General features: G+C 43.3%; 1 protein-coding gene across 1 annotated transcript in view; it reads right to left on the reverse strand.

The window, feature by feature from the left end:
- The window catches only part of LOC139228820 (probable E3 ubiquitin-protein ligase HERC1), a 426,955-nt gene that overhangs the window by 177,789 nt on the left and 221,812 nt on the right, over nucleotides 1-27,354 (reverse strand). Inside the window, exons 40-41 of the mRNA XM_070860235.1 lie at nucleotides 8,111-8,299; nucleotides 5,621-5,792 (exon numbers count right to left, since the gene is read on the reverse strand). Of these exons, the coding sequence (XP_070716336.1) occupies nucleotides 5,621-5,792; nucleotides 8,111-8,299 (361 nt within the window). The remainder of the gene's footprint in view (nucleotides 1-5,620; nucleotides 5,793-8,110; nucleotides 8,300-27,354) is intronic.

Below are 27,354 nucleotides of genomic sequence, written 5' to 3' on the forward strand. Positions count from 1 at the left end.
TGAACTTTTATCTTTTATGTAGCACCTTGTCAAATGCCTTCTGGAAGTCCAAATACACCACATCCACTGGTTCTCCTTTCTCCTTTATCCACCTGTTCGTTACATCCTCAAAGAATTCCAGCATATTTGTCAAACATAACCCCTTATTCCCTTATCAGTTAAGAAACTGTCTATCTCTGTCTTAAATTTATTCAATGGCCCAGCTTCCGCAGCTCTCTGAGGCAATGAATTCCACAGATTTACAACCATCAGAGAAGAAATTCCTCCTCATCTCAGTTTTAAATGGGCGGCCTCTTATTCTAAGATTATGCCCCCTAGTTCTAGTCTCCCCTATCAGTGGAAACATCCTTTCTGCGTCCACCCTGTCAAGCACCCTCATAATCTTATACATTTCGATAAGATCACCTCTCATTCTTCTGAATTCCAATGAGTAGAGGCCCAACCTACTCAACCTTTCCTCATAAGTCAACCCCCTCATCTCAGAAACCAAGTGAACCTTCTCTGAATTGCCTCCAAAGCAAGTATATCCTTTCATAAATATGGAAACCAAATCTGCACGCAGTATTCCAGGTGTGGCCTCACCAATACCCTGTATAACTGTAGCAAGACTTCCCTGCTTTTATACTCCAACCCCATTGCAATAAAGGCCAAGATTCCATTGGCCTTCCTGATCACTTGCTGTACCTGCATACTAATCTTTTGTGTTTCATGCACCAGGAACCCCAGGTCCTGCTGTATTGTAGCACTTTGCAATTTTTCTCCATTTAAATAATAACTTGCTCTTCGATTGTTTTCTGCCAAAGTGCATAACCTCACACTTTCCAAAATTATACTCCATCTGCCAAATTTTTTCCCACTCACTTAGCCTGTCTATGTCCTTTTGCAGGTTTTTTGTGAATTCCTCACACATTGCTTTTCCTCCCATCTTTGTATCGTCAGCAAACTTGGCTACATTACTCGGTCCCTTCATCCAAGTCGTTGGGGTCCCAGCACTGATCTCTGCGGCACCCCACTCGTTACTGATTGCCAACCTGAGAATGAACCATTTATCCCAACTCTGTTTTCTGTTAATTAGCCAATCCTCTATCCATGCTGATATATTACTCCCAACTCTGTGAGCTCTTATCTTGTGCAGTAACCTTTTATGTGGCACCTTGTGAAATGCCTTATGGAAGTTCAAATACACCACATCCACTGGTTCCCCTTTATCCACCCTGTTCGTTACATCCTCAAAGAATTCCAGCAAATTTGTCAAACATGACTTCCCCTTCATAAATCCATGCTGACTCTGCCTGACTGAATTATGCTTTTCCAAATGTCCCGCTACTGCTTCTTTAATAATGGACTCCAACATTTTCCCAACCACAGATGTTAGGCTAACTGGTCTATAGTTTCCTGCTTTTTGTCTGCCTCCTTTTTTAAATAAGAGCATTACATTTGCGGTTTTCCAATCAGCGAGGCCGGAATTTTCGGCACAATATTGACTTGATTGTGGGTGTACGGGACACAATTTCAAAATTTGCAGATGACACAAAACTTGGAAGTATAGTGAACAGTCAGGAGGAGAGTGATTGACTTCAAGAAGACTAGGACAGACTAATGAAATGGACAAACATGTGGGAGATGAAATTTAACGTAGAAAAGTGTGACGTGATACATTCTGGTAGAAAGAATGAGGCGAGGACGTATAAACTAAATGGTACAATCCTCAAGTGGTGCACAAACAGAGAGACCTGGGGGCATGTATGCATAAGACACAAATAACCTTCTGGAAGTGCTAGGGGACCGAGTATCTAGTGGGAAGGAGGAACTGAAGGATATCTTTATTAGACGGGAAATTGTGTTTGGGAAATTGATGGGATTGACGGCGATAAATCGCCGGGGCCTGATAGTCTGCATCCCAGAGTACTTAAGGAAGTGGCCCTAGAAATAATGGATGCATTGGTGATCATTTTCCAACTCTGGATCAGTTCCTATGGACTGGAGGGTAGTTAATGTAATATCATTTTTTAAAACGGGAGGGAGAGAGAAAGCAGGTAATTATAGACCGGTTAGCCTGACATCAGTAGTGGGGAAAATGTTGGAATCAATTATTAAGGATGAAATAGCAACACATTTGGAAAGCAGTGACAGGATCGGTCCAAGTTAGCATGGATTTATGAAGGGGAAATCATGCTTGACAAACCTTCTGGAATTTTTTGAGGATGTAAATAGTAGAGTGGACAAGGGAGAACCAGTGGATGTGGTATATTTGGACTTTCAAAAGGCTTTTGACAAGGTCCCACATAAGAGATTGGTGTGAAAAATCAAAGCACATGGTATTGGGGGTAATATACTGACGTGGATAGAGAACTGGTTGGCAGACAGGAAGCAGAGAGTTGGGACAAACGGATCCTTTTCAAAATGGCAGGCAGTGACTAGTGGAATGCCGCAGGGCTCAGTCCTGGGACCCCAGCTTTTTACAATATATATCAATGATTTGGATGAAGGAATTGAGTGTAATATCTCCAAGTTTGCAGATGACACTAAACTGGCGGCGGTGTGAGCAGTGAGGGGGACGCTAAGAGTCTGCAGGGTGACTTGGACAGGTTAGGTGAGTGAACAAACGCATGGCAGATGCAGTATAATGTGGATAAATGTGAGGTTATCCACTTTGGGGGCAAAAACGCGAAGACAGAATATTATCTGGATGGCGGCAGATTAGGAAAAGGGGAGGTGCAACGAGACCTGGGTGTCATGGTTCATCAGTCATTGAAAGTTGGCATGCAGGTACAGCAGGCGGTGAAGAAGGCAAATGGTATGTTGGCCTTCATAGCTAGGGGATTTGAGTATAGGAGCAGGGAGGTCTTACTGCAATTGTACAGGGCCTTGTGTGAGGCCTCACCTGGAATACTGTGTTCAGTTTTGGTTTCCTAATCTGAGGAAGGACATTCTTGTTATTGAGGGAGTGCAGCGAAGGTTCACCAGACTGATTCCCGGGATGGCAGGACTGACATATGAGGAGAGACTGGATCAACTGGGCCTTTATACTTTGGAGTTTAGCAGGATGAGAGGGGATCTCATAGAAACATATAAGATTCTGACGGGACGGGACAGGTTAGATGCGGGTAGAATGTTCCCGATGTTGGGGAAGTCCAGAACTAGGGGATGCAGTCTTAGGATAAGGGGTAGGCCATTTAGGACTGAGATGAGGAGAAACTTCTTCACTCAGAGAGCTGTTAACCTGTGGAATTCCCTGCCGCAGAGAGTTGTTGATGCCAGTTCATTGGATATATTCAAGAGGGAGTTAGGTATGGCCCTTATGGCTAAAGGGATCAAGGGGTATGGAGAGAAAGCAGGAAAGGGGTACTGAGGGAATGATCAGCCATGATCTTATTGAATGGTGGTGCAGGCTCGAAGGGCCGAATGGCCTACTCCTGCACCTATTTTCTTTGTATCTATGTTGAAGGTGGCAGCGCAGGTTGAGAAAGCACGTTAAGAAGCTTATGGGAGCCTGGGCTTCAAAAAAGAGGTATAGAGTACAAAGGTGTGGAAATTATGATAAAGCTGTATGAAACGCTGGTTTGGCCCCAACTGGAGTAGCATGTCCAATTCTGGGCACCACACTTTAGGAAGGATGTGCAGGCCTTAGCGTAGGCGCAGAAAAGATTTACAAGAATGATTCCAGGAATGAGGGGCTTCAGTTACATTGATAGACTGGAAAGCTGGGGGTTGTTCTCCTTGGAGCAGAGAAGATTCAGAGGAGATTTGATAGAGGTGTTCAAAATCTTGAGGGGTGTGAACAGAGTAGATGGAGAGAAACTGTTCCCATTGGCAGAAGGATCGAGAACCAGAGGACACAGATTTAAGGTGACTGGCAAAAAAACTAAAGGCAGGGTAAGAAAAAACTTTAACCAGCGAGTGGTTAAGATCTGGAATGCACTGCCTGAAAGGATGGTGGAGGCAGACTCAATGTTATCTTTCAAAAGGGAGTTGGATAAGTATCTGAAGGAAAAAGATTTGCAGGGCTACAAGTAAAGGGCAGGGGAGTGGGACTAGCGGAGAGTCGGCACAGGCTCGACGGGCCAAATGACCTTCTTCCGTGCTGTAACCATTCTATTTTATGAAAAACAAGGATGTTATCCTAAATATTTATATAACACTGTATCAACTGGGCCTTTATACATTGGAGTTAAGAAGGATGAGAGGGGATCTCATAGAAACATATAAGATTCTGACGGGACGGGACAGGTTAGATGCGGGTAGAATGTTCCTGATGTTGGGGAAGTCCAGAACCAGGGGACACAGCTGCAGTATTATGGCCAATTCTGGGCACCATCCGTTAGGGAGGATGTCACGGTCTTAGAGGAGGTACAGAGGAGATTTAGAATGGTATCAAAGATGAAAGATTTCAGTTATGTACAGAGACTAGAGAAACTGGGGTTGTTCTCCTTAGAGCAGAGAAGGTTAAGGGGACATTTGATAGAGATGTTCAAAATCATGAAGGTTTTGATACAGTGAATAAGGAGAAATTGTTTCCAATTGCAGAAGAGCCAGTAACCAGAGGACAAAGATTTTAGGTAATTGGCAAAAGAAGCAGAGGGGACATTAGGAAAAACTTTTTTTTACACAGCGAGTTATGATGATCTGGAAAGCATTGCCTGAAAGGATGATAAGTCGATTCAATAATAACTTTCCAAGGTAACTGGATAAATACTTGAAAGGAGAAAATTTGCAGGACATGAGGAAAGAGCAGGGGAGTGGGACTAATTGGATAGCTCTTTCAAAAGAGCTGGCATAGACACGATAGGCTGAATACCCTCTTTCTGTATTATTCTATGATTCTATGAAAGCATCTTTCAAATGGTAAAATTTTATACCACAGTGGTGGTACAGGTAGAACGTCCAGAATCCGTAATCCTCGAGACTGACTCCGTTCCGGTTTTGGGGTTTTTCCGGATATCAAACAAGAAAATCAAGAGCCTGAAATCTGGAATCCTCGATCGAATCCATGCCGGATTTTGAGCGGCAAGGTCTGAAATTCGTCAAAACCCAAAATCCGGCACGGATTTCATCGAGGATTCCGGATTTCAGACTTGATTTTCTTGTCTGAAACCCGGAATCCTAGACCGAATCCATGCCGGATTTTGGGTTTTGCCTCAAAATATCTGATTTTCGGACAATAATTCCGGATTCCGGAATACTCCATTAGTTTTGCGCAAAATGTCAGGTTTTTCGTCAATTCCGGTTTTCGGATTCGGGATGTTGCACCTGTAGAATTTTTTCTCTTTCCCTCACTAAGATCAATTGAAAAAATATTTCTAGTCAATTTAAACGTCAATTGGAGAATAAGGAGGTTTGTATTTAATATTAAAGCAACTGCCAATGTGTTTGAGAAATGGGGGATAGGGGAGCATTTTGATGAGGCAATTGAACACATGACAATTATGAGAATTTATTGCCCACCATAAATAAGCCAATTCATGACATTCACAAATGCTGCCTACACTTGCCCCTTTATAATGTAATGGTTAAAGGTTGATTTGATGGTACAGTAAACCAGTAAATCAATATGATTAAAGGACAATGATTAATTTCAACATTCATGAGTACTGAGAAAGTAGTCAAATTGATCACATACCTTACAGAGATCAACGATAAAGCTTTCATAACCATGGTATGTGCTAAAAGAATTTGCATAGCCATTGTGATACGCTGGAGAGCAAGAACTCTTTCCTGGGTGTCCCGGAGAGACGCAGCTTGTTCACCCAAAGTCAGTCTAGAGTATGCTTTCTCATCAGATCTATTTAAACCTAACAAAGGAAAGATGTTAAAAATATCTTCAGATCTTATTTCAAGACAAAACATAATCAAGAAAAAAAAATAAATTGAAATCAGTGTCAATCTCCCACCAAAGTGGATGAATGAGAAGCTTTGTTCAGTTTCTTGCATTCACTTTTCATTTTTTTTCCAAGCCATACAACTGGCAGCAAGAGTTCAAGATGGCAATTCACACATGTAGGTTGAAACCCTCATATTACTGAGTTGCTGGTATCAGCCATGCTGCCACAAATGGAGTAAAAATTATATTCATTACTGAACTACTTTCACACCATCCTCATGGCCAGTTCAGAGTACAGGTTGGACCTCCCTTATCCGGCACCACCCCTCGTCCGGCATGATTCTGGTGGCTGGGGGCGCAGAACGCGGCCGACCTCCACCCCAACTTTGGGGCCGTGCCGACACGCAGCCTGCCGGGGCCTGCCAACACTTCAGACCCACCCGGGGCACCGACCTCCTACCCCCACTCCCCGACCTCGGGCAGCCTTCCCGTCCCACCCCCCGTCCTTTGACCTCCCTTTATCCAGCAAAATCCCTTATTTGGCACAGGCCAGGTCCTGAGGGTGCTATACAAAGGGAGATTCAATCTGTATCACTAGCATTGGCTTGGGAACACAAGCACAAGCTCACTCTCCTATTTGCGTGGTTTAGGGGGATCTGGGAAGGGAAGGAAGCAGAGGGAGTCTTGCACTCTTTAAGGGCTCAAAATTGGCCCACCCCTTTTGTCGGCGCATTCACCAGAGATGCGGCGACATTGCGGGCTGAAAAAATGTCCCCCGATTCTGGCCGTTGAGCTGCCTCTCCCGGGGCTTGGCACGGCGAGTTGATTGGGGGGGGTGGAGCTAGGGCCCTGCATCAGAAACAGTGCCAGCAGCTCTCCACATGCACATTGGAGTGTGCGTGCATGTGCAGTAGCTCCTGCCCCCAGCCTGTGTGTGCGTGCTGCAGCGTGGGACCCGATGCATCCCGCCCCTATCCCAGGCCGAGTGGCCTCCCGCACAGGCCGGCCCGCTGCCTTCTCGGGCTAGAAGGTCACAACAAGCAGGTTGGTGCGGGGCCCAAGCCGGGGCGGGGTGGGGTGAGAAAAAGTTTTGATCTGGGGGTGCGGGGAGGGTAATTCCGAACTGCAGGGTAGGTTCGATCATCGACCCCAACGGGGTAGGGGGTTCCGATCCCATGGGCAGTCCGATCCCTGACCTCTAAGGAAGATCTGATCCCCAGACGTGTCCGATCTTTGACCCTAGGTACTGTTCTGATCCTGGAGGGTCTGATCCACAACCCCGGGAGGTAGGCTTGTTTGTAAGGGGTGGGCTGATGGTGAGTGAGCTTAGGCGGTTGGGAGAACAGAAGAACATAAGAATTACGAGCAGGAGGTACTTTTATTTTTTATTTGGATATTTTGAAAAAATTATGTAAACATGTTTTGTCTCTTTACTTCTTTTATTTTTGTAGTTTATGCTTCCATGAATGCTTCTGTTGTAGAGTAAATTAACTTTGCGAAGTTTGTCATATGATGTCCTGTATAGCTGTTTGATCCTATTCACATTCTTTAGTCAAGTCATTAAGTTCTGTTGCCCTCCGATGTACCTAACTGCACTGATTTCTTAACTCTCCTCAAGGGTTTTCTGTGTGGCCACACATGCTGGCCTAAGTTAGTTTGGAGTAACTATTAGCTGTCCGAAGTGGCCTAAATGGCCATAGGTGGCTGGTAACGTCCCCTTTTGAAAAAATCTAAACTAAACTAAAAAAATCCTAACTAACTCACTTACATTGGCGAAAATTGAATGTGCAAAATGGGGATTTTTAAGGTACTCCAGAAAAATCAAGTTACTCCAAAAAAAAACGGAGCAACTCCTGGGCAATTTTGAGCCTTAAATAACTCTTTTTGCTTCTTTAGTCATTTTCAGAAGATAAATTATCAATATAACTAAAATGAATTTATGCAGAAAACTTGATATTTTTAAAATAAAGAAACAGGTACTTTCTATTATTTCCTTATGGTGTGGCCTTGGTATGCACCATGTCTCATTAAGAGAGCATGCAAGAGACTTCCTAACCACGCTATGCCTGAAACCAACAAACAGCAGGTGCAAAAAGGCAACTTGAGGCAACACATAATAGCTTTCGGTATCTCCCTGCGGCCTTTATTTGGTGCCCTTAATTTTCGCTGAATTGATAAATGCATTATATCCTGCCATTCTATGATGTGTTCTATTGATTGCGATACCATGGCACCATCATGCACAAATTATTACTTCTAAAACAGATGTGTAATCATGGCTACTGTTACCTTTCTTGAAAAGCATGTCCTCTGTATTATCAGAGGCAACTGATGCTCCAAGAGGATCCTGTTCTGGAAATTGGACTGCATCTGGAATCAATTTGCTGTCATTCAATCCAAGGGGCTCAGCTAACGAAGCAAAGTCTTCCAGCCCTGTAAGTCGCTCATTTCCTTCAGTATCTAATATATCCCAGTCCTCTGTGAAACAAAAATGGCAAAGTTTTATACATCAAACTAGAGAAACAATAGGGCCTATTAGAGACCATAAAGGAAATCTGTGTGCGGAGGCGGAAGACGTGGGTAAGATTCTTAATGAATACTTTGCATCTGTTTTCATAAAAAAGAGAGGACGATGCAGACTTTGCAATGAGGGAGGAGTGTGAAATATTAGACAAAATAAATATAGTGAGAGAGGAAGTATTAAGGGGCTTAGCAGCTTTGAAAGTGGATAAATCCCCAGGCCCGGATGAACTGTATCCCAGGCTGTTAAAGAGATCATCACAAGCAGTCCCTCGGAATCAAGGAAGACTTGCTTCCACTCTTAAAATGAGTCCTTAGGTGGCTGAACAGTCCAATACAAGAGCCACAGTCCCCGTCACAGGTGGGACAGATAGTCATTGAGGGAAAGGATAGGTGGGACAGGTTTGCCGCACGCTCTTTCCGCTGCCTACGCTTGGTTTCTGCATGCTCTCGGTGATGAGACTCGAGGTGCTCAGTGCCCTCCCGGATGCTCTTCCTCCACTTAGGGCAATCTTTGGTCAGGGACTCCCAGATGTCAGTGGGGATGTTGCACTTTTTCAGGGAGGCTTTGAGGGTGTCCCTGTAACGTTTCCTCTGCCCACCTTTGGCTCCTTTGCCGTGAAGGAGTTCAGAGTAGAGCGCTTGCTTTGGGAGTCTCATGTCTGGCATGCGAACAATGTGGCCTGCCCAGCGGAGCTGGTCAGTGCTTCAATGCTGGGGATGTTGGCCTGGTCAAGGACGCTAATGTTGGTGCATCTGTCTTCCCAGGGGATTTGTAGGATCTTTCGGAGGCATCGTTGGTGGTATTTCTCCAGCGACTTGAGGTGTCTACTGTGCATGGTCCATGTCTTCTCACCATACAGGAGGTCGGCTATTACTACAGCCCTGTAGACCATGAGCTTGGTGGCAGTTTTGAGGGCCTGATTTTCAAACACTTTTCCTCAGATGGCCGAAGGCTGCACTGGCGCATTGGAGACGGTGTTAAATCTTGTTGTCAGTGTCTGCTCTTGTTGACTAAGAGGCTCCCGAGGTATGGGAAATGGTTCACGTTGTCCAGGGCCACGCCGTGGATCTTGATGACTGGGGGACAGTGCTGTGCGGCGAGGACAGGCTGGTGGAGGACCTTTGTCTTACGGATGTTTAGCGGAAGGCCCATGCTTTCGTACGCCCAGTAAATACGTCGACTATGTCCCGGAGTTCAGCCTCTGGATGTGCACAGACGCAGGCGTCGTCCGCATTAATAGAAGCAAAAGAGGAAATAGCAGAGGCTCTGACCATCATTTTCCAATCCTCTCTGGCTACAGGTGTGGTGTTAGAGGACTGGAGGACTGCTAATGTTGTACCCTTGTTTAAAAAGGGAGAAAGGGATAGACCGAGTAATTACAGGCCAGTCAGCCTGACTTCGGTGGTGGGAAAATTATTGGAAAAAAATCCTGAGGGACAGGATAAATCTTCATTTGGAAAGACATGGATTAATCAAGGACAGTCAGCATGGGTTTGTCAAAGGGAGGTCATGTCTAACTAACTTGATTGAATTTTTCAAGGAGGTAACCAGAGCGGTCGATAAGGGCAGTGCGAATGATGTACTGGATGTGGATTTTAGCAAAGCTTTTGTTAAGGTCCCACATGGCAGACTGGTCACGAAAGTAATAGCCCATGGGATCCAGGGCAAAGAGGCAAGTTGGATCCAAAATTGGCTCAGAGGCAGGAAGCAAAGGGTAATGGTTGATGGGTGTTTTTGTGACGGGAAGGCTGTATCCAGTGGGGTTCCACAAGGCTCAGTGCTAGGTGCCTTGCTTTTTATGGTATATATCAATGACTTGAACTTAAATGTTGGGGGTATGAAGTTTGCAGATGACAATAAAATAGGCTGTGTAGTTGATAATGAAGAAGAAAGCTGCGGACTGCAGGAAGATATCAATGTACTGGTCAGGTGGGCAGAACAGTGACAAATGGAATTCAATCTGGATAAGTGTGAGGTAATGCATTTGGGGAGGTGTAACAAGGCAAGGGAATACACATTAAATGGCATGACACTGAAAAGTGAAGTGGAACAAAGGGACCTTGGAGAGCAGGTCCACAGATTCTTGAAGGTAGCAGGACAGGTTGATAAGGTGGTTAAGGAGGCATATGGAATACTTGCCTTTCTTTACAAGTAGAGGCTTGAACTGTATAAAACACTGGTTAGGCCGCAGCTGGAGTGATGTGTGCAGTTCTGGTCACCACATTACAGGAAAGATGTGATTGCACTGGAAAGGGTGCAGAGGAGATTTACAAGAATGTTGCCTGGATGTGAAAATTCTGGCTGTGAGGAAAGATTGGAAATGCTGGGTCTGTTTTCTTTAGAACAGAGGAGGCTCAGGGGAGACCTGATTGAGGTGCTTAAAATGATGAGGGGCCTGGATAGAGTGGATAGGAAAGACCTGTTTCCTTTGGCAGAGGGGTCAACAACCAGGGGTTATAGATTTAAAGTAACTGGAGGAAGGTTTAGAGGAGATATGAGGGGTAATTTCTTCACCTAGAGGGTGGTGAGGGTCTGGCACTCACTGCCTGAAAGGGTGGTAGAGGCAGAAACCCTCACCACATTTAAAAGATACTTGGATGTGCACTTAAAGTGCTGTAACCTACAGGGCTACAGACCAAGAGCTGGAAAGTGGGATTAGGCTGGATAGCTCTTGGTTGGCCGGCGCGGACACGATGGGCCGAAATGGCCTTCTTTCGTGCTGTAAATTTCTATGATTCTACAATTCTATTAACATACTGTAAAAAATGAGGAAGCTAATCTTTCACTTAGGAATCAACACGATGTACATCATTACTGACAATTTGGATGTCCGTCAATACATGGTTACAAATTCATTTCCAAACAATCTATGAAACAGAAAAGCAACACATGGTCTGTAATTCTTAAGTTTGCTTTGTAGGTCATGTTTTCAATCTGGGTTTATTAGCTACAGGTCAACAAATTTATAAAAACATCAACACCACAAACATAATAAGACCCTTCCCTCAGGTTCTCAAATAAGATCACATTCTATATGATTACATAAAAATATTGAGATTTTAATGATACTTTTAATGTCAACACATCCTCATTTCTGTATGGGATTCTCTTTTATATTCCTTATTAAAGCATTGTTGTTCTTTCTAAGGTACTACTTAACTCTGTAAACCATAATTATATTAAAACAACCAACAAGAAAACCTTAACAATCTGCTGAAAGGCATACAAGTAGCAAGGTAAATTGAGATGACTGGTCGATGATTTTTTTTGTCAGGTCATTGACTTGAAACATTAACTCTATTTCTCTCTCCAAAATGTTGCCTGACCAGCTGAGTATTTCCAGCATTTTCTATTTTATTTCAGATTTCCAGCATCCGCAATATTTTACTTTTGAAATTGAGATGATCGCTTTAGCCAGTCATATTATTTTCAATTTTGGAAAGCTAAGTTTGAATTTAGCTAAACAAAAAAGGCTCTATAGAGAATTATGTTAAAACCAGTGTCTAATTGTGTCCAAGAATCTCAGGACTAAGAATAAAGAACAGAACATAGTAGCTGTAGTCTTAATACTATGGAGATGTAGATATAAAGAATGGCCATATTCCCAGTGAATTGTTACAATGGATCCTTACATTAGACAATATGATCAATAAATACAAACAGATTTTTTTCTCCAATTGTGATAAGTCACAATCCTTCTAACCTCAGTTAAAGAAAAAGAAAGCAAAACCATGTAACAATCGGAGGCTCGAAATATGCATTTCCATATTCTGGTCATTTTCACCATGAAGATGTGGAGGTATCACAGATGTGTTTTAAGATCATAAGAACTTAAGAAATAGGAGCATGAGTAGGCCATTTGGCCCCTCGAGCCTGCTCCGCCATTCAATAAGATCATGGCTGATCTTCTACCTCAACACTTTCCTGCACTATACCCATATCCCTTGATTCCCTTAATATCCAAAAATCTATCAATCTCAGTCTTGAATATATTCAACGACTGAGCCTCCACAGCCCTCTGGGGTAGAGAATTCCACAGATTCACCAACCTCGGAGTGAAGAAATTTGTCCTCATCTCAGTCCTAAATGGCCGATCTCTTATTCTGAGATTGTGACCCTGGTGCAACATTGACATTTGACAATAGAATCACAGATATGCAAGAACAAAAGGGTAATAATGTTAGATGATATTGATTGCTGGACTGGAAATAGGTAAAGTTCAGTTAAATACGAAGGGATGCAGCCCACATTAACTGGATAAAAAAAGTTAACAAAGCATCAATGGATCAGAAGTGGAAATCTTTGCATGAGAGGGTGTGAATGTTTAAAAATGTATAGAGACATTGAAGTTGAGAACGTGGGAATTGTATAGGGACAGTATAAGCTAACAAACAATTCATGGAGGAATAGCCATGACATCTCAGACTCGAGACTGCGAAATGTTACAACACTAACACATATTGAAACAAAACCCACAGCTTGCAGAAAAACCTCAAGGTCTTATTAAATCATGTTATTAACCTGAAACATTGACAGAAGGTCTTTGTTTAAAATCGGACCATGCTTGGGTCGGCTTATGAGTGGACAAAGGGAAGGAGGGATCAAAAGAGATGGGCTGAGCTGGGATGTCACTCTGGCCCTATCTTGTTATCTTTTGCCGAAAATGTATAACCATCGTCCCTTTACAATGTAACGTCACTTTGTCCGTAGGAAGTGGGTGCGTTCAAACAGACTTGCATTCCTTCTGTCTGATAAAGTCCCCGATCGGGATTTGCTTTTTAAATAAAAGCTTGCTTTGTTTAAAGCACAAACGGTATTCGTTTCAGTAATTTTGCTGAACCAGATTGAGGTAAAAGAATCCAGGAATCAACAAGGGATAGAATATATTCCTATAAGGTGAAGAGGGGTGCATCAAAAAGTTCTGCATGTAAATAGAAATTAAAAGTAAACTAAAACGTGGGAGAGATATGATTGAATATAATCATGAGAAATACAGAAAGCGTAGAAGGGAGATGAGAAGGGCTAAAAGGGGACAAGAAAAAAGGCTAACAGATAATATAAAAAGAAATAGTAAAATGTTAAGATATAGTTAAGAGAAAGCAAGAATGCTCAGAATGAATGAGGGAGTCAAATTGTGGAGGTTGAAGGTATAGAAACATAGAAACATAGAAAATAGGTGCAGGAGTAGGCCATTCGGCCCTTCTAGCCTGCACCGCCATTCAATGAGTTCATGGCTGAACATTCAACTTCAGTACCCCATTCCTGCTTTCTGGCCATACCCCTTGATCCCCCTAATAGTAAGGACCTCATCTAACTCCTTTTTGAATATATTTAGTGAATTGGCCTCAACAACTTTCTGTGGTAGAGAATTCCACAGGTTCACCACTCTCTGGGTGAAGAAGTTCCTCCGCATCTCGGTCCTAAATGGCTTACCCCTTATCCTTAGACTGTGACCTCTGGTTCTGGACTTCCCCAACATTGGGAACATTCTTCCTGCATCTAACCTGTCTAACCCCGTCAGAATTTTAAATGTTTCTATGAGGTCCCCTCTCATTCTTCTGAACTCCAGTGAATACAAGCCCAGTTGATCCAGTCTTTCTTGATAGGTCAGTCCCGCCATCCCGGGAATCAGTCTGGTGAACCTTCGCTGCACTCCCTCAATAGCAAGAATGTCCTTCCTCAGGTTAGGAGACCAAAACTGTACACGATACTCCAGGTGTGGCCTCACCAAGGCCCTGTACAACTGTAGCAACACCTCCCTGCCCCTGTACTCAAATCCCCTTGTTATGAAGGCCAACATGCCATTTGCTTTCTTAACCGCCTGCTGCACCTGCATGCCAACCTTCAATGACTGATGTACCATGACACCCAGGTCTCTTTGCACCTCCCCTTTTCCTAATCTGTCACCATTCAGATAATAGTCTGTCTCTCTGCTTTTACCACCAAAATGGATAACCTCACATTTATCCACATTATACTTCATCTGCCATGCATTTGCCCACTCACCTAACCTATCCAAGTCGCTCTGCAGCCTCACAGCATCCTCCTCGCAGCTCACACTGCCACCCAAATTAGTGTCATCCGCAAATTTGGAGATACTACATTTAATCCCCTCATCTAAATCATTAATGTACAGTGTAAACAGCTGGGGCCCCAGCACAGAACCTTGCGGTACCCCACTAGTCACTGCCTGCCATTCTGAAAAGTACCCATTTACTCCTACTCTTTGCTTCCTGTCTGACAACCAGTTCTCAATCCATGTCAGTACACTACCCCCAATCCCATGTGCTCTAACTTTGCACATCAATCTCTTGTGTGGGACCTTGTCGAACGCCTTCTGAAAGTCCAAATATACCACATCAACTGGTTCTCCCTTATCCACTCTACTGGAAACATCCTCAAAAAATTCCAGAAGATTTGTCAAGCATGATTTCCCTTTCACAAATCCATGCTGACTTGGACCTATCATGTCACCTCTTTCCAAATGCACTGCTATGACATCCTTAATAATTGATTCCATCATTTTACCCACTACCGATGTCAGGCTGACCAGTCTATAATTCCCTGTTTTCTCTCTCCCTCCTTTTTTAAAAAGTGGGGTTACATTGGCTACCCTCCACTCGATAGGAACTGATCCAGAGTCAATGGAATGTTGGAAAATGACTGTCAACGCATCCACTATTTCCAAGGCCACCTCCTTAAGTACTCTGGGATGCAGTCCATCAGGCCCTGGGGATTTATCGGCCTTCAATCCCATCAATTTCCCCAACACAATTTCCCGGCTAATAAGGATTTCCCTCAGTTCCTCCTCCTTACTAGACCCCCCGACCCCTTTTATAACCGGAAGGTTGTTCGTGTCCTCCTTCGTGAATACCGAACCAAAGTACTTGTTCAATTGGTCCGCCATTTCTTTGTTCCCCGTTATGACTTCCCCTGATTCTGACTGCAGGGGACCTACGTTTGTCTTTACTAACCTTTTTCTCTTTACATATCTATAGAAACTTTTGCAATCCGTCTTAATGTTCCCTGCAAGCTTCTTCTCATACTCCATTTTCCCTGCCCTAATCAAACCCTTTGTCCTCCTCTGCTGAGTTCTAAATTTCTCCCAGTCCCCAGGTTCGCTGCTATTTCTGGCCAATTTGTATGCCACTTCCTTGGCTTTAATACTATCCCTGATTTCCCTTGATAGCCACGGTTGAGCCACCTTCCCTTTTTTATTTTTATGCCAGACAGGAATGTACAATTGTTGTAGTTCATCCATGCGGTCTCTAAATGTCTGCCATTGCCCATCCACAGTCAACCCCTTAAGTATCATTCACCAATCCATCCCAGCCAATTCACACCTCATACCTTCAAAGTTAGCCTTCTTTAAGTTCTGGACCATGGTCTCTGAATTAACTGTTTCATTCTCCATCCCAATGCAGAATTCCACCATATTATGGTCACTCTTCCCCAAGGGGCCTCGCACAACGAGATTGCTAATTAATCCTCTCTCATTACATAACACCCAGTATGGGGGGATACTTTATAAATTAATTTTTTTTTACAAATGATAGTGGAAGAAAGAATGTAGGTATACTACAGGAGGATATAGAATAATTGTCAAGGATAATTGTTGAAGGAGCCTTGGATCTGAAAACATTAGCATAACACAGGTGGATACGCCACTGTGAACTGATGGCACGTATCCATGGCTATTGAAAAACTCAAAGGAAATAGCAGAGGTCTTGGGCACAATTAAATGTGCAAATTGTGCTGTGGGACTAGAGTGTAGCCAATATAACACGTTTGTTCAAAAAGGAAGAGAATGATAAACCAGGCAACTATACACCCGTTAGTCGAACGTCAGTTGCAGACAAATTCTTGGAATACATAATTCAAAATAAAATGAGACAGTATTTATAAATGCATGGGTTAATTTAGCACAGCCTGCATAGATTTGCCAGAGACAAGTTGCTTTTGACAAAATTGACCAATTTGATAAAGGAAATGTGGTAGAAATAGTTTATGTGGATTTTCAGAAGTTGTTCGATAAGTTGTATCACAAGACGTTGGCTAGAAAAATGGGAGTTGTCTTGGTGATCGAGTCAATATTTATCTTTCAATCAACATTACTAAAAAACAGATTATCTGGTCATTATCCTATCATTATTTGTGTGATCTTGCTGTGTCCATATTGGCTGCCACGTTTCCCTACATTACAACACTTCAAGATAGACTCACAGTCATGTTAGCAAAACTGAAGCCTGTGGGATTAAAGGATCAATGGCTGTGTGGATATAAAATTGGCTACGGGACAGAAAGCAGAGAGTAGTGGTGAACAGTTGTTTTTCAGACTGAAAGATATTATGCAGTGATGTCCCCAGAAGTTAATGTTGGGACCACTGTTAATATATATTAATGTCCTGGCTTGGGTATACAGAGCAAAATTCCAAAGATTATAGACGCAAAACTCTAAAATGTAGTAAACAGTGAGGAGGATAGGAACAGACTTCAGGAGGACATAGACAGACTGGTGAAAAGGGCAGGCACAAGGCAGATGAAATTTGACGCAAAGAAGTGTGAAGTGATTCATTTTGATAAGAAGAATGAGGATAGGCACTATAAACTAAATGGTACAATTTTAAAGGGGGCACAGGAACAGAGGGGATTGGAGGTGTACGTATCTTTGAAGGTGACAGAACAAGTTGAAAAGGCTGTTAAAAAAGCAAACGGATCCTTGGCTTTATTAATGAAGATGACCAAATTTGGCCTCTTGTGCGCCTGCTGTTAGTGTCTCCGGAAGGATGCAAAGAGACTTCAAGGGGATTTTCTATTTTTCTTACCAAAGTGGATAACTTCAGAATTCTCCACATTATATTCCATTTGCCATGTTCTTGACTACTCACTTAGAACATAGCAACATAAGAAATAGGAGCAGGAGTAGGCCATATGGCCCCTCGAGCCTACTCTGCCATTCACTACGATCATGGCTGATCTGACCATGGACTCAGGTCCACTTCCCCGCCCGCTCCCCATAACCCCTTATTCCCTTATAGAAACATAGCAAATAGGTGCAGGAGTAGGCCATTCCGCCCTTCGAGCCTGCACCACCATTCAATATCATGGCTGATCATCACCTCAGTACCCCTTCCTGTTTTCTCTCCATACGCCTTAATCCCTTTAGCTGTAAGGGCTATATCTAACTCCCTCCTGAATATATCCAATGAACTGGCATCAACAACTCTGTGTGGTAGAGAATCCCACAGGTTAACAGCTCTCTGAGTGAAGAAGTTTCTCCTCATCTCAGTCCTAAATGGCTTACCCCTTATCCTTAGACTGTGTCCCCTGGTTCTGGACTTCCCCATCATCGGGAACATTCTTCCTGCATCTAACCTGTCCAGTCCGTCAAAATCTTATATATTTCTATGAGATTCCCTCTCATCCTTCTAAACTCCAGTGAATACAGGTCCAGTCGATCCAGTACCTCCTTATATGTCTGTCCAGCCATCCCGGGAATCAGTCTGGTGAACCTTCACTGCACTCTCTCAATAGCAAGAACGTCCTTCCTCAGATTAGGAGACCAAAACTGAACACAATATTCCAGGTGAGACCTCACGAAGGGCATGCCCAACTGCAGTAAGACCTCCCTGTTCCTATACTCAAATCTCCTAGTTATGAAGGCCAACATACCATTTGCCTTCTTCACCATCTGCTGCACCTGCATGCAACTTTCAATGACTGATGTACCATGACACCCAGGTCTCGTTGCACCTCCTCTTTTCCTAATCTGCCGCCATTCAGATAATATTCTGTCTTCGTGTTTTTGCCACCAAAGTAGATAACCTCATATTTATCCACATTATACTGCATCTGCCATGCATTTGCCTATGCATCTAACCTGTCCAAGTCACCCTGCAGCCTCAGCATCCTCCACACAGCTCACACCGTCCCCCCCAGCTTAGTGTCATCTGCAAACTTGGAGATATTACACTCAATTCCTTCCTTTAAATCATTAATGTATATTGTAAATAGGGGGTCCCAGCACTGAGCCCTGCGGCACCCCACTAGTTACTGCCTGCTATTCCGAAAAGGACCCATTTATCCCGACTCTCTGCTTCCTGTCTGCCAGCCAATTCTCTACCTACGTCAGTACAGTACCCCCAATACCATGTGCTCTAATTTTGCACACCAATCTCTTATGTGGCACCTTGTCAAAAGCCTTTTGAAAGTCCAAATACAACACATCCACTGGTTCTCCCTTGTCCACTCTACTAGTTACATCCTCAAAAAATTGTAAAGCATGATTTCTCTTTCATAAATCCATGCTGACTTGGATCGATCTTGTCACTGCTTTCCAAATGCGCTGCTATTTCATCTTTAATAACTGATTTCAACATTTTCCCCACGACTGATGTCAGGCTAACCGGTCTATAATTACCCGTTTTCTCTCTCCCTCCTTTTTAAAAAAGTAGTGTTACATTAGCTACCCTCCAGTCCATAGGAACTGATCCAGAGTCGAGAGACTGTTTCAAAATGATCACCAATGCATCCACTATTTCTAGGGCCACTTCCTTAAGTACTCTGGGATGTAGACTATCAGGCCCCGGGGATTTATCGGCCTTCAATCCCATCAATTTCCCTAACACAATTTCCTGCCTAATAAGGATTTCCTTCAGTTCCTCCTTCTCTCCGGACCCTCGGTCCCCTGGTATTTCCTCAAGGTTATTTGTGTCTTCCTTCGTGAAGACAGAACCAAAATATTTAATCAACTGGTCTGCTCTTTGTTCCCCATTATAAATTCACCTGAATCCGACTGCAAGGGACCTACGTTTGTCTTCACTAACCTTTTTCTCTTCACATATCTATAGAAGCTTTTGCAGTCAGTTTTTATGTTCCCAGCAAGCTTCCTCTCGTACTCTATTTTCCCCCTCCTAATTAAACCCTTTGTCCTCCTCTGCTGAATTCTAAATTTCTCCCAGTCCTCAGGTTTACTGCTTTTTCTAGCCAATTTATATGCCTCTTCCTTGGATTTAACACTATCCTTAATTTCCTTTGTTAGCCACGGTTGAGCCACCTTCCCAGTTTTATTTTTACTCCAGACAGGGATGTACAATTGTTGAAGTTCATCCATGTGATCTTTAAATGTTTGCCATTGCCTATCCACCGTCAACCCTTCAAGTATCATTTGCCGGTCTATTCTAGACAATTCACGTCTCATACCATCGAAGTTACCTTTCCTTAAGTTCAGCACCCTAGTCTCTGAAATAACTGTGTCACTCTCCATCTTAATATTATGGTCACTCTTCCCCAAGGGACCTCGCACAACAAGATTGCGAATTAGTCCTTTCTCATTACACATCACCCAGTCTAAGATGGCCAGCCCTATAGTTGGTTCCTCGACATATTGGTCTAGAAAACCATCCCTAATACACTCCAGAAAATCCTCCTCCACCGAATTGCTACCAGTTTGGTTAGCCCAATCTATATATAGATTAAAGTTGCCCATGATAACTGCTGTATCTTTATTGCACACATCCCTAATTTCTTGTTTGATGCTGTCCCCAATCTCACTGCTATTATTTGGTGGTCTGTACACAACTCCCACTAGTGCTTTCTGCCCTTTGATATTCCGCAGCTCCACCCATACAGATTCCACATCATCCAAGCTAATGTCCTTCCTTACTATTGCGTTAATTTCCTCTTTAACCAGCAACGCTACCCCACCTCCTTTTCCTTTCTGTCTATCCTTCCTGAATGTTGAATACCCCTGGATGTTGAGTTCCCAGCCTTGGTCACCCTGGAGCCATGTCTCCATGATGCCAATTATATCATATTCGTTAATTGCTGCCTGCGCAGTTAATTTGTCCACCTTATTACGAATACTCCTCGCATTGAGGCAGAGAGCCTTCAGGCTTGTCTTTTTAACACAATTTGCCGCTTTAGAATTTTGCTGTAATGTGGCCCTTTTTGATTTTTGCCTTGGGTTTCTCTGCCCTCCACTTTTACTTTTCTTTTTTCTATCCTTTGCTTCTGCCCCCCTTCTTCTTCCATGTATCTCCCATTATAGGTTCCCATTCCCCTGCCATATTAGTTTAACCCCTCCCCAACAGCACTAGCAAACACTCCCCTTAGGACATTGGTTCCAGTCCTGCCCAGGTGCAGACTGTCCAGTTGATTAAACTGGTCCCACCTCCCCCAGAACCTGTTCTAATGTCCCAGGAATTTGAATCTCTCCCTTCTGCACCACTCCTCAAGCCATGTATTCATCTTAGCTATCCTGCCATTCGTACTCTGGCTAGCACATGGCACTGGTATCGTTTAAGAAACTGTCTATTTCTGTCTTAAATTTATTCAATGTCCCAGCTTCCACAGCTCTCTGAGGCAGTGAGTTCCACAGATCCACAAGCCTCAGAAGAAATTTTTCCTCATCTCAGTGTTAAATGGGCGATCCCTTATTCTAAGATTTTGCCCTCTAGTTCTAGTCTCCCCTATCAATGGAAACATCCGCTCTGCATCCACCTTGTCAAGCCCCCTCATAATCTTATACATTTCGATATGATCACCTCTGATTCTTCTGAATTCCAATGAGTAGAGGCCTAACCTACTCAACCTTTCCTCATAAGACAACCCCCCTCATCTCCGGAATCAACCTTGTGAACCTTCTCTGAACTGCTTCCAAAGCAAGTATATCTTTTCTTAAATATGGAAACCAAAACTGCACGCAGTATTCCAGGTGTGGCCTCACCAATACCCTGTATAACTGTAGCAAGACTTCCCTGCTTTTATACTCCATCCCCTTTGCGATAAAGGCCAAAGCCTGTCTATATCCCCTTGAAGCCTCTTTGCATCCTCCTCACAACTTACATTCCCATCAAGCTTTGTATCATCAGCAAACTTGGATATATTACATTTGGTCCCCTCCTCCAAATCACTGATCTAGATTGTGAATAGCCGAGGCCCAAGCACTGATCCTTGCGGTACCCCACTAGTTACAGTCTGCCAACCTGAAAATGACCCGTTTATTCCTACTCTGATTTCTGACTGGTAACCAATCCTCAATCCATGCTGGTATATTATCCCCAATCCCAGGAACCCTAATTTTGTTGAATAACCTCTTGTATGGCACATTATCGAATGCCTTCTGAAAATCCATAACACCATATCCACTGGTCCTCCCTTATCTATTCTACTAGTTACAACCTCAAAAAACTTTTAACTGATTTGTCAAACATGATTTCCCTTTCATAAATCCGTGCTGACTCTGCCCAATCCTATTAATATTTTCTAAGTGCCCTGTTACCAGATTCTTAATAATAGATTCGAGCATTTTCCCCACTACTGATGTCAGACTAATTGGTCTGTAGTTCCCCGTTTTCTGTCTCCCTCCTGCCTTAAATAGGAGGGTTACATTAGCTTCCTTCCAATCTAAAATCTATGGAATTTTGGAAGATGACAACCAATGTATCCACTATCTCTATAGCCACCTCTTTCAAAACCCTAGGATCTAGGCCATCAGGTGAAGGGGATTTATCGGTTTTCAGTCCAATTAATATTTCTATTCTATTTTTTTTCACTAATACTAATTTCTTCCAGTTCCTCATTCTCGCAGGACTCTTGGTTCTCCACTATTTCTCGGAGGTTTTTTGTGTCTTTTTCCGTGAAGACCAACATGATGTATATTGGAACTTTTGCCAGTTCTGATGAACGGTCATCAACCTGAAGCAGTAACTCTGTTGCTCTCCACCGATGCTGCCTGACCCGCTGAGAATCCCAGCATTTTCTGTTTTTATTTCCGATTCCAGCATCCGCAGTATTTTGTTTTTGTAACACGAAGTATTTGTTTAATTTCTCTGCCATTTCCTTATCCCCCGTTATAATTTTTCCTGTCTCAGCCTGTAAGGGACCCACATTTACTTTTGCTAATTTTGTCCTTTTTACATATCTATAGAAGCTTTTGCAGTCTGTCTTCATGTGTCTTGCTAGTTTACTCTCATATTCTATTTCTCCTTTATTTATCAATTTCTTGGTTCTCCTTTGCTGAATTCTAAAATCCTCCCAATCACAGGCTTATCCTATCTAAACTAATCTTTTTCTAACTTCTGTTGTTACCATCTCAAGTCGGCCCATCATCCCTTTTATCTCTCAAATCTCTCCGGTCTTCGACCCTATCACAGACCTTCCCTTTTGTTCTTTCCTCTACTCCCCCTTTCAGTGCTGATTAAGAATTTGTTCATTTCAAACATTCACCAGTTCTGACAAAGGGTCAGCGACCTGAAACATTAACTCTGCTTCTCTCCAGATGTTGCCTGACCCACTGAGATTTCCAGCATTTTCTGTTTTTATTACTGCAGGCTTACTGCTCAGTTTGGTAACATTAAGAATATAAGAAATAGGAGCAGGAGTAGGCCATTTGGCCCCTCGAGCCTGCTCCGCCATTCAATAAGATCACGGCTGATCTGATCATGGATTCAGCTCCACTTCCCTGCCTGCTCCCCATAACCCTTTACTTCCTTATCGCTCAAAAATCTGTCTAGCTCCGCCTTAAATATATTCAATGACCCAGCCTCCACAGCTCTCTGGGCCAGAGAATTCCATAGATTTACAATCCTCAGAAGAAATTCCTCTTCGTCTCAGTTTTAAATGGGCGGCCCTTTATTCTGAGACTATGTCCCCTAGTTTTAGTTTCCCCTATGAGTAGAAATATCCTCTCTGCATCCACCTTGTCGAGCCCCCTCATTATCTTATATGTTTTGATAAGATCACCTCTCATTCTTCTGAACACCAATGAGTAGAGGCCCATTCTATTCAAGCTATCCTTAGAAGTCAACCCCCTCGTCTCCCAGAATCAACCTAGTGAACCTTCTCTGAACAGCCTCCAAGGCAAGTATATCCTTCCTTAAATACGGAGACCAAAATTCCAGTACTCTAGTTGTGGCCTCACCAATACCCTGTATAGTTGTAGCAGGACATCTCTGCTTTTATACTCTATCCCCCTTGCAATAAAGGCCAACATTTGCCTTCCTGATTACTTACATACTAACTTTATGTGTTTCATGCACAAGGACCCCCAGGTCCCTCTGAACTGCAGCACTTTGCAATTTTTCTCCATTTAAATTATAATTAGCTTTTCTATTATTTCTGTCAAAGTGGATAACTTCACATTTTCCTACATTATACTCCATCTGCCAATTTTTTGCCCACTCACTTAGCCTGTCTATATCCCTTTGCAGATTTTTTGTGTGCTCCTCACAATTTGCTTTATTTGTATCATCAGCAAACTTGGCTACATTACACTCGGTCCCCTCATCCAAGTCGTTACTATAGATTTTAAATAGTCGAGGACCCAGCCACCGATCACTGCGGCACCCCACTAGTCACTGTTTGCCAACCAGAAAATGACCTATTTATGCCGACTCTGCTTTCTGTTAGTTAGCCAATCCTCTATCCATGCTAATATATTACCCCCAACCCTGTGAGCTTTTATTTTGTGCAGTAACCTCTTGTGGCACCAATCAAATGCCTTCTGGAAATCCAAATACACTACATCCACAGGTTCCCCCTTATCCACCCTGCTCGTTACATCCTCAAAGAACTCCAGCAAATTTATCAAACATGATTTCCCTTTCATAAAACCATGCTGACTCTGTTTGATTGAATCATGCTTTTCCAAGCCTCTTCCTTTGATCTAATGCTATCTTTAACTTGTCTTGTTAGCCACGGTTAGACCACTTTTCTTGTGGATTTTTTGTACCTTAAAGGAATGTTTATTTGTTGTAAATTATGTATTAATTCTTTAAATGCTAGCCTTTGCTTATCTACCGACATACCTTTTAATGTAGTTTCCCAATATATTTAAGCCAACTCACCCCTCATACCCACATAGTTTGCTTTGTTTAGATTTAAAATCCGAGTTTCGGATTTAACTTAATGACTTTGAAACTTAATATAAAATTCTATTATATTACGGTCACTCTTCCCTAAGGGTCTCTTTCCTACAAGGTTATTAATTAACCCTTTCTCATTGTACAACACTAGATCTAAAATAGCTTGTTCACTAGTTACTTTCTCAACATACTGATCTCGAAAACTATCTTGTATACATTCCATGAATTCGTCATCCACAATATCACTGAAAATCTGGTTTGCCCAGTCTATATGTAGATTAAACTCCCCCATGATTACAGGTGCAGCGTCCCGAATCCGGAACACTCTGAACTGAGGCTGTTCCGGATTTTGCGTTTTTGGAACGTCTTTCTGACGTCACGAATCCGCAAACACTCGTGCCCCGGTTCGGGTATTTCCGGATTTCGTACGTCAAAAAAGGGGGGGTACCTGCTGAGGAGTTGTTCAGGCCATCCGGGGCCCGCCGAGGAGGTCGCCGTGGGGCTGCCAGGGATGTGGTCGGGTGGACCGCCGGGGCCCATCGAGGAGGTCTTTGCGTCGGATAGGACCCCGCTGAGGAGGTCGTCGTCGCGCTGGCTCTGCCGAGGATGCTGTCGGGCGGGGGCCTGCAGAGGTGATGTTCGGGCGGGCTGGCCCCGCTGAGGAGGCGTTCGGGCAGAGACCCGCCGAGGTTGTTGTCTTCGGGCCGGCCCCGGCCGAGTGTGTGCCCGCACGGGCGGGGCTCGCCGAGGAGGTGCCCGCGCGGGCCTGCGAGGAGGCCCTGAGGTAAGGGCGACGAGGCGAGGCGCCGAGGTCAGGCAGGATCATCTGGTCCGGATTCCTGAACATTTTATGGATTCCTGACGACCCTGCCACGAATCGTCCCGAAGTCCGGAACATTCCGGATTCCGGCACTCTGGATTTTAGATGCTGCACCTGTACTGTATTACCCTGGTTACATGCGCTTCTAATTTCCTGATTTATACTGTGCCCTACATTACAACTACTGTTTGGAGACCTATAAGCAACTCCCACCAATGTTTGCTGCCCATTACTGTTTTTTAGCTCCACCCAAATTGATTCTACTTCTTGATTTTCAGAGCTAAGATCCTTTCTCTCTACTGTCTTTATCCCATCCTTTATTATCAGGGCTACCCCTCCTCCTTTTCTATTTTGCCTATCTCTTCTAAAAGTTAAGTATCTTAGAATATTTAGTTCCCAACATTGGTCACTTAGCCATTATGGAGACGTGGTTGCAATTAGATGCAAAAGAGTTAAAAAGGCATACAGGCTTTATAAATAGAGGCACAACCTACAAAAACAAGGCAGTAATGTTAAACCGGAGCACTATATGCTCGACCACATATCTGTGGCATAAAGAAGACTGCCAGTCTACGCCCTTGCCCCAGCTCATCCGCTACTGAAACCCTCATCTATGCCTTTGTTACCTCTAAACTTGACTATTCCAACGCACTCCTGGTTGGCCGCCCACATTCTTCTACCCTACGTAAACTTGAATTCATTCGAAATTCGGCTGCCCGTGTCCTAACTCACACCAAGTCCCGTTCACCCATCACCCCTGTGCTCGCTGACCAACATTGACTCCCAGTTAAGCAACACCTCGATTTAAAAATTCCCATCCTCGTTTTCAAATCCCTCCATGGACTTGCCCCTCTTTACCTCTATAATCTCCTCCAGCTTCACAGCTCCATAACCCCACCTCCCACACCCCCGGGCTTTTGACTAAGCTTTTGGTCATCTGCGTTAATTTCTCCTTATGTGGCTCAGTGTCAAATTTTTTGTCTTATAATATTCCTGCAAGGTGCTTTGGAATGTTTTATTGCATTAAAGGCGCTATATAATACAAGTTGTTGTTGTAAACCTTTATAAAACATGGTTAGGCCCCAGCTGGAGTATTGTGCCCAATTCTGTGCACACACTTTAGGAAGGATGTCAAGGCCTTGGAGAGGGTGCAGAGTAGATTTACTCGAATAGTACCAGTGATGAAAGATTTTAGTTATGTGGAGAGACTAGAGAAACTGGGCTTGTTCTCCTTAGAGCAGAGAAGGTGAAGAGTCGATTTGATAGGTGTTCAAAATCATGAAGGGTACTGATAGAGGAAATAAGGAAAAATTGTTTCCAGTGCCAGAAGGATCGGTAATCAGAGGACACAGAATGAAGGCAATTGGTGAAAGAACCAGAGGCGACATCTGGGTAAATAATTTATGCAGCGCATAATGATGATCTGGAATGCACTGCCTGAAAGGGTGGTGGAAGCAGATTCAATAGTAACTTTCAAAAGGAAATTGGATAAATATTTGGTGGAAACATTTGCAGGGCTATGGGGAAAGAGCAGTGGGACTATTTGAATAGCTCTTTCAAAGAGCTGGCACAGGCATAATGGACTTCATGGCCTCCTCTGTGCTGCATTATTCTATGATGCTTTGATTTAAAAATACTTCATTGGCTGTTAAGCACTTTGGGACATCCTGAAGTCATGAAGCTGTGAGTTCTTTCTTTCTTTTTCTTTACCTTTCTAACATGGCACCCAGATTGGTCAGTTGTAAAACTGAGTCGGCTTCTGTGAAAATCAAGGATACAAGATGCTTTTTTGATAGTAAAAGCCTGTAGTGGTAGAAGTTGCAATAGAAGGTTTAAGTAGTTCATTATATAGGAGCGTTATGTCTAGTGTATGTAGACAAGTGTCTCTGTAGCTGGAGAAAAGTGCATCAATAGGTGAGTCAGTCCTTATCCTCTGAGTGGGGCAGGGTGGGGGCGAGGGGAGGAAGAGACGAGAGCGAAAGGGGAGAGGGAGGGAGAGATAGAAAAAAAGAGAGTGAGAGGCAAACAGTTCATCCACACCAATTCAGAAGGATGAACTCTTTAAAGTTCTGGAAATATTGCTAACTAAGCGCATATAGACTTTATTCTATCCAATAAATGTCTAATGGAGGTCTAATGCTGTTAACCTTTCACCTATCTATGCATCATCATAAATTAATGTCTCAGATTTAAATCAATTTCAAACACTGATCTTAAGTGTTAAGTTATACTCAGCAAACCATTTAATGCTGAGTTACTGTGATATAACTGCCATTATAACCTCAGTTATTACGTTCATAAACCCAATCTATTAAATAACTTG

The sequence above is a fragment of the Pristiophorus japonicus genome, chromosome 2 (genome assembly GCF_044704955.1).
Source record: "Pristiophorus japonicus isolate sPriJap1 chromosome 2, sPriJap1.hap1, whole genome shotgun sequence".
NCBI classification, from domain to species: domain Eukaryota; kingdom Metazoa; phylum Chordata; class Chondrichthyes; family Pristiophoridae; genus Pristiophorus; species Pristiophorus japonicus.